Source organism: Lissotriton vulgaris, chromosome 5, assembly GCF_964263255.1.
Source record: "Lissotriton vulgaris chromosome 5, aLisVul1.2, whole genome shotgun sequence".
NCBI classification, from domain to species: Eukaryota; Metazoa; Chordata; class Amphibia; order Caudata; family Salamandridae; genus Lissotriton; species Lissotriton vulgaris.
Window position 1 is genome coordinate 524,377,993 of NC_141693.1, and position 13,237 is coordinate 524,391,229.

A 13,237-nucleotide genomic window follows, 5' to 3' on the forward strand; every position below is an offset into this window, starting at 1 on the left:
ATTCCTGTGCGGGTCATGCACACCTCTGCTCAGCCCCGCCCCCTCCACGCACAGCAAATGCAATGCCAAGCACTCACACAGACTCAACCGCACTGGTCCTCACATGCACGTGAACCGGGGAGCTGCAATGCACACTTGGGTGGGCGTGACAGGGAGTGAGTGCACACCTCTGGTCAGCCCCGCCCCCTCCAGGCACAGCATATTCATGCCAAGCACTCACAGAGACTAAACCTCACTGGTTCTCACAAATGCACGTGAACCGGGGAGCTACACTGCACACTTGGGTGGGCGTGACAGGGAGTGCGTGCACACCTCTGTTCTGCCCCGCCCCTTCACGTACAGAATATAGAGCGCCAAGATCTCACAGGAAAATGCGGCGCTGGTCCTCCCAGGGACGCGTGGATGACTGCACTGCACTCTTGTGCAAGAGCGCACGCCAGCCCCAGCCCCCACAAGCACAGTCCAAGCACACGCACGCACGAACAGTGATGCCAAGCCCTCCCCTGCGCGTGCAGCCTCCAGCCCGGTGCGTGCGGCAGGAGGGGGGGCGGCCTCCGAGCTGTGCGTAGAGCAGTCCTGAGTGGGAGTGACAGAGCCGAGAGTGCCTGCGCTGGCTCCGGAGTCCTCCAGACGCCCCTCCGTGGATGCGCGTCTCCGGCGGCTCCTCAGACTCCCAGCCGGCACCCACCGGCAGCGCGCAGCCCTCCGCACAGCTCGCTGTGATGCCGAGGGCAGGAGGGGGTAGCACGCGTGCCGCCCGGCCCCTGGTCGCTGCCGCCTGAAGGGGGCAGCAGAGGCGCCCCTGCCGGAGGAGAGTCGGGGGGCAGCCAGCGGGGGTGACAGAGGGACCAAAGTAAGGAGGCGGCGGCGGCACTTGTTGGGCGCCCGGGGCGAGGATGGGCACCCTGCGGGACCTGCAGTACGCCCTCCAGGAGAAGATCGAGGAGCTCCGGCAGCGGGACGCGCTCATCGACGAGCTGGAGCTGGAGCTCGACCAGAAGGACGAGCTCATCCAAAAGCTGCAGAACGAGCTGGACAAGTACCGCTCGGTCATCAAGCCGGCCACGGTGCTCACCCAGAAGCCCTGCCCCGCCGCCCTGGGCGAGCAGCGCACCAAGCGCCAGGCCATCTCCGCCGAGCCCACCGCCTTCGACCTGCAGGACCTCAGCCATGTCACCCTGCCCTTCTACCCCAAGAGCCCACAGTAAGCCAGCCGCAAGCCTTGTCTCCATCACCTCTGTCTCTCGTTGGTAGTTGGTGTGCTGTTGTTGTCTGTCCCTCCAGCGCCTCCTCCTGCGCCCTCCGCTTCCCATTTGTGTCCTCCTCATCCGTCGAACCCGTGTCTCACTAACACTCCTGGGGGGCTCGGCTTGTGCCGGAGGCCCCTCCGCGGTAACCGCTCTCATCTCTGTCCTCTGTGTTGTTGTCTGGTGTCAAGGTATGTGCAACCCTTAAACGGACTTTTTCTCTTCTTGACTGAGCATGAAGCAAAAAAGCGACCCCTCTTTCCTCGCCCCCCCGCGATGCTCTTCAGCCCCCATGACAGATTAAGGCAATGTTGAAATGCGGCGCTGCATGTGTTTGACTAACTGCGCGTCTGTGCCTCGCTCATCTAAGCGCGTGTTTCTCAAGCCATGTGTTTGTAGAAGAAAGCGACAAACTCCCCGGGGGGTGACACCGGTGGGAGGTTGACGAGGAGGTGGAAGGAGGCCCCTCTGAAGGGTCGGGTGGGACCTGATTGGCGCAGCCTGTAAGTGACTGAAAAGGCGCCTGCCTCACTGGTCCAGGGATGCTGCAGGTTCCTTACAAACACAACACAAAGAACGACACTGAGGGCAGACCGGGAAGGGGCACGTTACGATTCTCGCGGCCGCACTTCCCTAATAGGTGATGCCGGCTCCGGGAAGGAGGCAGCTCCGCATTTCACCAAAGATAGAAAACGCGCACACGCTGCATGAACTTCCTCAGACATCTGTTGCCATTGGCTGTTCTCATTGGAAGGCATCACCAGGGGCTTCCGCAGTGTAATTCAAGGCGACAGTCGGGAAGTGTCACCAAGAGGTCTGGGAAACACGCGGGTGCCTCGGCTGGTGGGAGCATGAGTCCAGGGAGGAGATAAGAGAGAGATGTAATTTGACTCACAGGCGCTTCTCTCGGCCTCAGGTGCAGGAAGCGAGGCAGGTGGAACAAGGCAAGGCACGTTTCAAAGGGGATGGGTGACGAGGTATTTTGTGCATCTGATTTTTGGCCACCCTTGTGTTGCGTAATTCCACACACTTCAGTTGACAATTGGCTGAGAAGATGTTTTGGACGCTCTGTGTTCATGCCATATTTAGAGCGCCTAAGATGACAGCGCGTGCCCGTGGCCATAGTCTTCCAAGCGCTATCTTGTGTACAGTCAGAGATGCCAATCCAAGGGAAAAAGTGATGCCACGTCCCAGTCCCTTCCATCCAACGGACCCCCTCAGGCGCCCGACCCTTCTACTGTTGCTCATTTAAAATTCCAGTCACAACCCGTCTTTTAATAAAGTTATTAAAGCAGAGGCGAAGCGGTTACTAAATAAAGGGGGCTATTTTTCAGCTGAGGAGGATACGTAAAGAAAGGGCGCAAAAACAATGTGGCTTGTCCAAGATCACACAGTTCTTGTCAGCCTGGGAGGCGAAGGCTGAACGTTGGTTCCCTGGCTCGCCCGTCATCGTTTTAGTTACTCTGTCCCTTCACCCCTCTGGTTTTAAATTGTGCTTTAAACTCTCCATAATAGCACAGGTCAATTCAAGCGGCATTAAAAGTGTCGTAACTTAAGGTACCCTGACTAGTTGAAGGAATGCGCATCCGAAATTGCCCTCAGTGATTCGGATCGTCGGTTTTTGGCGAAATTATGTAATAAGATGCAAAATGCATCAGAAATTGAGCCCGTCCTAATGTGTGTGGAAAAGCACCAGACAAGGGCATGGTTTGCATGCAAAACTGCGTGCGTTGTTCTGACTGTGTAAAACGTGCTCAGTGGCATGGGAGAAACGGAGTAGGCATAAACAGGAAAAAAACTGAAGTCTGCGAGGGAGCCACTTTTCAACTCGACTGGAGGTGAATGTTCTCTTTGTACCTCTGGGCTTTGTGCCCAAGATCACACAGACTGGTCAACCTTGGAAACAAATTAAACCCCTAGTGTGCTGGTTCCTCGACTGACTGGAGCCGTGCTCAGAATAAAAAAAAAGACATTAACTGGCTTGTTAAATATCTTTTATAGATTTACTCAATATTACCAGATAAAGAAAGATTTCGCATAAAAGAAGTTTGTACAACATCACACAAGTTGCTTGCTTGGAAGATGTGAGTTTCATCTAGATCTCTATGGTTCCCAAGTGACCCACTAGAGAATATAGTTGGGGGTTCGAGGCCAAAGAGACTGCGCCTACCTCCTCTGTGAGAAGAGTAGTTGATGGCGTAGTGAACGCCACTCGCCCAGCCCCTTTGTTGGATGGGCGAGTGCTTGTTGTCCTGTCTTTGTCCTCAACCCGAAGCGAACCTGGGAGCGTGCGAAGCATGCGAGAGACAGACTGCTCCAGCTTGTGCCCTCGCCCCAGCGACCACTTTTCTAAAGGATAGTAAATCAGCTGGAGAAAGGGAGCGCACAAGGCTGGCGGAAACAAGAGAGCACACGGGGCTGAGAGGGGAGCAAGTGAGCACACGGGGCTGAGAGGGGAGCAAGAGAGTGCAGAGGTCTGAGAGGGGAGCAAGAGAGCACACGGAGCTGAGAGGGGAACAAGAGAGCACACGGAGCTGAGAGGGGAGCAAGAGAGCGCACAGGTCTGAGAGGGTAGCAAGAGAGCACACAGGGATGAGAGGGGAGCAAGAGAGTGCACAGGTCTGAGAGGGGAGCAAGAGAGCACACGGAGCTGAGAGGGGAGCAAGAGAGCACACAGGGCTGAGAGGGGAGCAAGAGAGTGCACAGGTCTGAGAGGGGAGCAAGAGAGCACACGGAGCTGAGAGGGGAGCAAGAGAGCACACGGAGCTGAGAGGGGAGCAAGAGAGCGCACAGGTCTGAGAGGGTAGCAAGAGAGCACACAGGGATGAGAGGGGAGCAAGAGAGTGCACAGGTCTGAGAGGGGAGCAAGAGAGCACACGGAGCTGAGAGGGGAGCAAGAGAGCACACAGGGCTGAGAGGGGAGCAAGAGAGTGCACAGGTCTGAGAGGGGAGCAAGAGAGCACACGGAGCTGAGAGGGTAGCAAGAGAGCACACAGGGATGAGAGGGGAGCAGGAGAGCACACGGAGCTGAGAGGGTAGCAAGAGAGCACACAGGGATGAGAGGGGAGCAAGAGAGCACACAGGGATGAGAGGGGAGCAAGAGAGTGCACAGGTCTGAGAGGGGAGCAAGAGAGCACATGGAGCTGAGAGGGGAGCAAGAGAGCACACAGGGCTGAGAGGGGAGCAAGAGAGTGCACAGGTCTGAGAGGGGAGCAAGAGAGCACACGGAGCTGAGAGGGGAGCAAGAGAGCACACGGAGCTGAGAGGGGAGCAAGAGAGCGCACAGGTCTGAGAGGGTAGCAAGAGAGCACACAGGGATGAGAGGGGAGCAAGAGAGTGCACAGGTCTGAGAGGGGAGCAAGAGAGCACACAGAGCTGAGAGGGGAGCAAGAGAGCACACAGGGCAGAGAGGGGAGCAAGAGAGTGCACAGGTCTGAGAGGGGAGCAAGAGAGCACACGGAGCTGAGATGGGAGCAAGAGAGCACACGGAGCCGAGAGGGGAGCAAGAGAGCGCACAGGTCTGAGAGGGGAGCAAGAGAGCACACGGAGCTGAGAGGGGAGCAAGAGAGCACACAGGGATGAGAGGGGAGCAGGAGAGCACACGGAGCTGAGAGGGTAGCAAGAGAGCACACAGGGATGAGAGGGGAGCAAGAGAGTACACAGGGCTGAGAGGGTAGCAAGAGAGCACCCAGGTCTGAGAGGGGAGCAAGAGGGTGCACAGGTCTGAGAGGGAAGCAAGAGAGCACACAGGGCTGTGAAGGGAGCAAGAGAGCACACGGGGATGAGAGGGGAGCAAGAGAGCACACAGAGCTTAGAGGGGAGCAAGAGAGCACACAGGGATGAGAGGGTAGGAAGAGAGCACCCAGGTCTGAGAGGGGAGCAAGAGAGCGCACAGGTCTGAGAGGGGAGCAAGAGAGTACACAGTGCTGAGAGGGGGGCAAAAGAACACACAGGGCTGAGAGGGGAGCAGAAGAGCACACAGGGCTGAGAGAGGAGCAAGAGAGCACACAGGGCTGACAGGGGAGCAAGAGAGCACGCATGGCTGGCAGCGGAGCAGGAGAGCACACAAGTCTGAGAGGGGAGCAAGAGAACACACAGGGCTGGCACAGGAGCAAGGGAGCACACAGGTGTGACAGGGGGGCACAAGAGCGCACAGGGATGAGAGGGGAGCAAGAGAGCACACAGGGCTGAGAGAGGAGCAAGAGAGCACACAGGCCTGAGAGGAGAGCAAGAGAGCACACTGGGCTAGAGGGGAGCGAGAGAGCACACAGAGGTGAGAGGGGAGCAAGAAAGCACACAGGGCTGAGTGGGAAGCAAGAGAACACACAGAGCTGAGAGGGGAGCAAGAAGCGCACATGTTTGAGAGGGGAGCAAGAGAGCACACAGGTCTGACAGGGGAGCAAGAGAGCACACAGAGCTGAGAGGGAAGCAAGAAGCGCACATGTTTGAGAGGGGAGCAAGAGAGCACACAGGTCTGAGAGGGGAGCAAGAGAGCACACCGGTGTGAGAGGGGAGCAAGAGAGCACAAAGAGCTGAGAGGGGAGCAAGAGAGCACACGGGACTGGCCGGGGAGCAAGAGAGCACACGGGACGTGCAGGTGAACAATGGAGCACCCAGTACTGGCAGAAGCACAAGGGAGCACACATAGCTGGCAAGGGGCACAAGGGAGCACATACGACTGGCGGGGGGAATGGAAGCACGGAGAACTGGCAGGGGGTGAACACGAATGGAAGTCTTGCAAGAGAGCAGCGTCCCACTGTACCTCGTCTCCCAACTCAGTGACGTAGGCGGAAATGATTTGTGGTGTCTACCTTGCTTCCCTAGCATGAAGCTGTCTAGATTCACTGGGTGGCCTGGCGTTGCTTCAGAGGAAATGCTGCATCAGGTGACAGATATATGGTTATGGTATATGTTTGGGAAAGCATAGACCTCGGTTTTCATATCCGTCAAGGCATTATAGCTTATTTTTAAGAAGAAAGGCAGAGAGAGAGCTCTACTGTGGCCGCAAAAACCTATGAACCGTGTCATCCGTTATTAATAAGTCCCACACTAGGACCAAAAGCTGAAATTCTTAAAAAAGATATAGCAAGAAAGGGAAATATTGGAGAGACAGAAACATAATGTGAATAGTAAAAGGAGGGGTCAATAGCCTGAGAGACGGAGACGAGGGGAGGTAGATAGACCGGCAAACTCGACAGACAGGAAGATGGAAAAGTGAGTCCAGTGATAGGTAGGTAGAGGGAAAGGGAGGGAAACAAGAAGCTAGACAGAGCGAGGTGCAAAATGGTAGCTAGAAATGCAGGGATGTAAGTGCGCTCCTACAAAGGTTTTTGTCTAGGCAGAGAGGGGCAACAGATAGAATAGGCAGTTAGATATATGGGTAGGTAGAGCTACAGTGAGGTGCATATACAGAGAGGTACACGTTAGGTCTGGGCGGCGAACTCCGCTCCATTTGCAGAGTTTTCCGAGCTCCACGGAGCATGCAGAGTTTCAAAAATACCCCCTCTGTGAAGGGGAGTTTTTTCCTCGCTCGTGGTCTTTGGACAAGTGCGACCTAGGAAAAACCAACGCTGGACCACCTCCCTGCGAGATTTCTCACTGTGGGCGGTCGCACCCGCTCGCGTTGAGAAACCATTCCTTCACGTTGAGGAAGCTGCAGCTCGACTAGAAAATCTACTTGAGCTCCTGACTGGGGGTGAAAAAAAAACACAGGGTCAAGACTAAGTCTAAGCGCCTGGACGCCCCTTGGCTGGGGCAGCTGTGCGCTATAAAAATAATATTAACATAACATAACATTTGCATATGGCTGGGTCTAAACGGGGGTGTCATGGTGAGCAAAAGAACGTTGAATTTAACCCAGATCTCTTGACTGGGGGTGAATGTATGATTTATTCAGCATTCTGTCCATCATTTGTTTGCGTAGTACCTGAAAGAAGCAGCACCCTCTTGCGCTGTGCATGGCACTGTTTGTGCTGATTTTCAAGCGCTTTACAAAAGGGGGTGGTGATGAACAGAGTGTCTGAATTGAGCAGACCACTCTTACCCAGTCCAAAGATCAGGGCTTGATCCATCACCGTTATTTATCTCACTGCCCCAACCCAGCTCAGAACCTGGCTATATGCAAATCAGTCTGTCCCTGGCCCAGTGCATCATGGGAACAGGGCAGACTAAACTACCAAGCCAATTCTTTACCAGAAAGGAGACAAGCTACCGGGGACCGGTTTCTGGCATTTCAGCCTCTTCGGCCCGGCTTGCTTGAATCCTGATGGAGCAGTGAGAAAGGGACTCATGTCTGAGTATACCCTGCCACACCTATAGTGGCCAAAATCGATTTACAAAAGGGGGTGGTGATGAACAGAGTGTCTGAATTGAGCAGACCACTCTTACCCAGTCCAAAGATCAGGGCTTGATCCATCACCGTTATTTATCTCACTGCCCCAACCCAGCTCAGAACCTGGCTATATGCAAATCAGTCTGTCCCTGGCCCAGTGCATCATGGGAACAGGGCAGACTAAACTACCAAGCCAATTCTTTACCAGAAAGGAGACAAGCTACCGGGGACCGGTTTCTGGCATTTCAGCCTCTTCGGCCCGGCTTGCTTGAATCCTGATGGAGCAGTGAGAAAGGGACTCATGTCTGAGTATACCCTGCCACACCTATAGTGGCCAAAATCGATTTACAAAAGGGGGTGGTGATGAACAGAGTGTCTGAATTGAGCAGACCACTCTTACCCAGTCCAAAGATCAGGGCTTGATCCATCACCGTTATTTATCTCACTGCCCCAACCCAGCTCAGAACCTGGCTATATGCAAATCAGTCTGTCCCTGGCCCAGTGCATCATGGGAACAGGGCAGACTAAACTACCAAGCCAATTCTTTACCAGAAAGGAGACAAGCTACCGGGGACCGGTTTCTGGCATTTCAGCCTCTTCGGCCCGGCTTGCTTGAATCCTGATGGAGCAGTGAGAAAGGGACTCATGTCTGAGTATACCCTGCCACACCTATAGTGGCCAAAATCGATTTACAAAAGGGGGTGGTGATGAACAGAGTGTCTGAATTGAGCAGACCACTCTTACCCAGTCCAAAGATCAGGGCTTGATCCATCACCGTTATTTATCTCACTCCCCCAACCCAGCTCAGAACCTGGCTATATGCAAATCAGTCTGTCCCTGGCCCAGTGCATCATGGGAACAGGGCAGACTAAACTACCAAGCCAATTCTTTACCAGAAAGGAGACAAGCTACCGGTTTAGTTTGGTTTGCCCTGTTCCCATCATGCACTGGGACGGGAACAGACTAATTTGCATACAGCCAGGTTCTGAAACTGGGATGGTGCAGTGAGCTAAAAAACGGTGTTGGATCTAGCCCTGATCTCTTGACTGGGTGAGAGTATTCTGTTTAATTCAGAGACTCTGTCCCTCACCACCCCTTGTTGTAAATATTTTTGTCCACCCTAAGCGTGGAAGGGTATACTCAGATGTGAGTCCCTTGCTCATTGCACCATCAGGATTCAAGCAAGCCGGGCCGAAGACGGCTGAAATGCCAGAAACCGGTCCCCGGTAGCTTGTTTCCTTCCCAGTGTAAGAATTGGCTTTTGTAGTTTGGTTTGCCCTGTTCCCATCATGCACTGGGACGGGAACAGACTAATTTGCATACAGCCAGGTTCTGAAACTGGGATGGTGCAGTGAGCTAAAAAACGGTGTTGGATCTAGCCCTGATCTCTTGACTGGGTGAGAGTATTCTGTTTAATTCAGAGACTCTGTCCCTCACCACCCCTTGTTGTAAATATTTTTGTCCACCCTAAGCGTGGAAGGGTATACTCAGATGTGAGTCCCTTGCTCATTGCACCATCAGGATTCAAGCAAGCCGGGCCGAAGACGGCTGAAATGCCAGAAACCGGTCCCCGGTAGCTTGTTTCCTTCCCAGTGTAAGAATTGGCTTTTGTAGTTTGGTTTGCCCTGTTCCCATCATGCACTGGGACGGGAACAGACTAATTTGCATACAGCCAGGTTCTGAAACTGGGATGGTGCAGTGAGCTAAAAAACGGTGTTGGATCTAGCCCTGATCTCTTGACTGGGTGAGAGTATTCTGTTTAATTCAGAGACTCTGTCCCTCACCACCCCTTGTTGTAAATATTTTTGTCCACCCTAAGCGTGGAAGGGTATACTCAGATGTGAGTCCCTTGCTCATTGCACCATCAGGATTCAAGCAAGCCGGGCCGAAGACGGCTGAAATGCCAGAAACCGGTCCCCGGTAGCTTGTTTCCTTCCCAGTGTAAGAATTGGCTTTTGTAGTTTGGTTTGCCCTGTTCCCATCATGCACTGGGACGGGAACAGACTAATTTGCATACAGCCAGGTTCTGAAACTGGGATGGTGCAGTGAGCTAAAAAACGGTGTTGGATCTAGCCCTGATCTCTTGACTGGGTGAGAGTATTCTGTTTAATTCAGAGACTCTGTCCCTCACCACCCCTTGTTGTAAATATTTTTGTCCACCCTAAGCGTGGAAGGGTATACTCAGATGTGAGTCCCTTGCTCATTGCACCATCAGGATTCAAGCAAGCCGGGCCGAAGACGGCTGAAATGCCAGAAACCGGTCCCCGGTAGCTTGTTTCCTTCCCAGTGTAAGAATTGGCTTTTGTAGTTTGGTTTGCCCTGTTCCCATCATGCACTGGGACGGGAACAGACTAATTTGCATACAGCCAGGTTCTGAAACTGGGATGGTGCAGTGAGCTAAAAAACGGTGTTGGATCTAGCCCTGATCTCTTGACTGGGTGAGAGTATTCTGTTTAATTCAGAGACTCTGTCCCTCACCACCCCTTGTTGTAAATATTTTTGTCCACCCTAAGCGTGGAAGGGTATACTCAGATGTGAGTCCCTTGCTCATTGCACCATCAGGATTCAAGCAAGCCGGGCCGAAGACGGCTGAAATGCCAGAAACCGGTCCCCGGTAGCTTGTTTCCTTCCCAGTGTAAGAATTGGCTTTTGTAGTTTGGTTTGCCCTGTTCCCATCATGCACTGGGACGGGAACAGACTAATTTGCATACAGCCAGGTTCTGAAACTGGGATGGTGCAGTGAGCTAAAAAACGGTGTTGGATCTAGCCCTGATCTCTTGACTGGGTGAGAGTATTCTGTTTAATTCAGAGACTCTGTCCCTCACCACCCCTTGTTGTAAATATTTTTGTCCACCCTAAGCGTGGAAGGGTATACTCAGATGTGAGTCCCTTGCTCATTGCACCATCAGGATTCAAGCAAGCCGGGCCGAAGACGGCTGAAATGCCAGAAACCGGTCCCCGGTAGCTTGTTTCCTTCCCAGTGTAAGAATTGGCTTTTGTAGTTTGGTTTGCCCTGTTCCCATCATGCACTGGGACGGGAACAGACTAATTTGCATACAGCCAGGTTCTGAAACTGGGATGGTGCAGTGAGCTAAAAAACGGTGTTGGATCTAGCCCTGATCTCTTGACTGGGTGAGAGTATTCTGTTTAATTCAGAGACTCTGTCCCTCACCACCCCTTGTTGTAAATATTTTTGTCCACCCTAAGCGTGGAAGGGTATACTCAGATGTGAGTCCCTTGCTCATTGCACCATCAGGATTCAAGCAAGCCGGGCCGAAGACGGCTGAAATGCCAGAAACCGGTCCCCGGTAGCTTGTTTCCTTCCCAGTGTAAGAATTGGCTTTTGTAGTTTGGTTTGCCCTGTTCCCATCATGCACTGGGACGGGAACAGACTAATTTGCATACAGCCTGTTAGACGGACCGGGAGGGTCGGCCGAGATTACGGGGAGAGGTCTCCAGGGAGAGCCGTCTCCAACGACTGTACAGGTAAGTAACTTCCCCCCCACAGACGGACACCACACAAGATTGAAGGTTAACGAGACTTTATATGCAATTCTTAGGTTACGTCGTTATGATACAAGGAGGTCTGGACTCAGGGGTCCCCTCGGTTCTGATCTCTGGTTGAGGAGAAAGGGTAGCGGGACAGTCTTAGTTACCAATGAGTTAAATAGCTCTCAATCCTCGAGCTCGGCGTGGTTGCTGATCGGGCCGTGGAGGAGCCAAGCAGGTCCCGAGATGGATGAAGGATGGTCGACGGGCCGTGGAGAAGCCAAGCAGGTCCCGATGAAGATGATGGTTACAACGGTCCGCGGCCTCGCCAGCAGATCCGGACGACGGTGAAGAATGAAGGTTACGACGGCTGTGGCAGCGCCAACAGGCAGGACGATGGTGCACAGGACAGAGCTACGGCAGCGCCAGTAGTCCGTCCAGGATGAGTTCCTCTTACGTCTCTCGACTCCAAGATACAACTGACTTCCTGCTCCGGAGCTGCCCCAGTTATAGGGCTGGCGTGCTTTGATGTCCGGACCCTCGCACTTGGAGGTCGGGAGGTCCGGGATGAGGGAGTCCAGACACCCAGCAGGGGGGTGGAGCCAGCGCCCGGGGAGGCGATGGGCGAGCGGCACTGGGCGGGGGGAGAGCCATCGGCACCTCTTTCTCCCATTGACTTGCCAAGTAGCCCGCTCACCTCCTGGGTGGAGGGTGGTGCCGGATTGTCTGAGGCTGGGCTAGGCCCAGGGTTGAGGTCGATCGGGGGCCAGGCGGCCTCGTGGCGAGGTGTCCAAGATGGCGGCCCGGGCTGGGTGCATGGGCCGGCAGTGGATCGGACCCACGAGGTTATCATGTTCGAGGGCAGGGGTCCCTGAGGGGACGCAGGGCGTGCAATGGTGGTGTGTGGTGCTTGCGTGACTGGGCTCGGGCCTGGTCGAGCCGGGGGAGAGCGGCCCGTCATGTGGCCTGTCCAACATGCGTCCCCCCCAGCTGAAGGCGGGGAGAGTTACCCATCCTCTTGGGGACTCTCTTCGTCGAGGCGGAAAAACCGGGACAGGCCATCGGCGTTGGCGTGGTCGGACCCAGGCCGGTGTTCGACTGTGAAGTCCATACCTTGTAAGGAGATGGACCAGCGTAGCAATTTTGGGTTTTCCCCCCGCATATGCATCAACCACTGCAGGGGTCGGTGGTCAGTCTGCACCCGAAAGTGGGTGCCAAAAAGGTAGGGCCGGAGCTTCTTGAGGGCCCATACCACAGCGAAGGCTTCCCTCTCTATGGTGCTCCAGCGTTGTTCCCGGGGTAGGAGTCTCCGGCTGATGAAGGCCACCGGTTGATCGAGGCCTTCGGTGTTCACTTGGGACAGGACCGCCCCAATGCCCTGGTCGGAGGCGTCCGTCTGGACGACGAACTCCCGGCTGTAGTCTGGGGCCTGGAGCACAGGAGCGGAACACATGGCGGCCTTTAACTGTTCGAACGCCGCTTGACACTCTGGGGTCCAGTTCACCTTCTTGGGCTGATTTTTTGACGTGAGTTCGGTGAGAGGCCCCACGATGGTACCATAGTCTTTCACGAACCTTCGGTAGTAGCCCGTGAGGCCCAGGAAGGCTCGCACCTCAGTTTGAGTGATAGGGGGTTGCCAGTTCTGGATGGCGGCAATTTTCAGCTGTAGGGGGGCCACTAGGCCGCTTCCCACCTGGTGTCCGAGGTAGGTCACCGACCCTTGTCCAATTTGGCATTTGCTGGCCTTGATCGTGAGGCCAGCTCGCTGAAGGGCTTGCAGCACTGCTTGGAGGTGGTGGAGGTGCTCGGTCCAATGGTGGCTGTACACAGCGATGTCGTCCAGGTAGGCGGCGCTGAACTCTTCGAGCCCCGCCAGGACCTGATTGACGAGCCGTTGGAACGTCGCTGGGGCATTCTTCATGCCGAAGGGCATGACCGTAAAGTGATAGTGGCCATCGGGGGTGGAGAAGGCAGAGCGTTCTTGTGCTCGGGGTGTGAGGCCGATCTGCCAATAACCTGCCGTCAGGTCGAAGATGCTGAGGTAGCGGGCAGCGCCCATTCGGTCGACCAGTTCATCTGCCCGGGGGATGGGGTGTGCGTCCGTTCTGGTGACTTCATTCAGGCCCCGGTAGTCGACACAGAACCGGAGTTCTGGTGTGGTCCCGGGGGC

General features: G+C 54.8%; 1 protein-coding gene across 1 annotated transcript in view; it reads left to right on the forward strand.

Annotated features, from left to right (window-relative positions):
- Positions 1-465: 465 nt before the first annotated feature.
- PRKG1 (protein kinase cGMP-dependent 1) overlaps positions 466-13,237 on the forward strand; it is a 1,912,306-nt gene continuing 1,899,534 nt past the window's right edge. Inside the window, exon 1 of the mRNA XM_086921971.1 lies at positions 466-1,204. Coding sequence (XP_086778097.1) covers positions 897-1,204 — 308 coding nt within the window. The 5' untranslated portion in view covers positions 466-896. The remainder of the gene's footprint in view (positions 1,205-13,237) is intronic.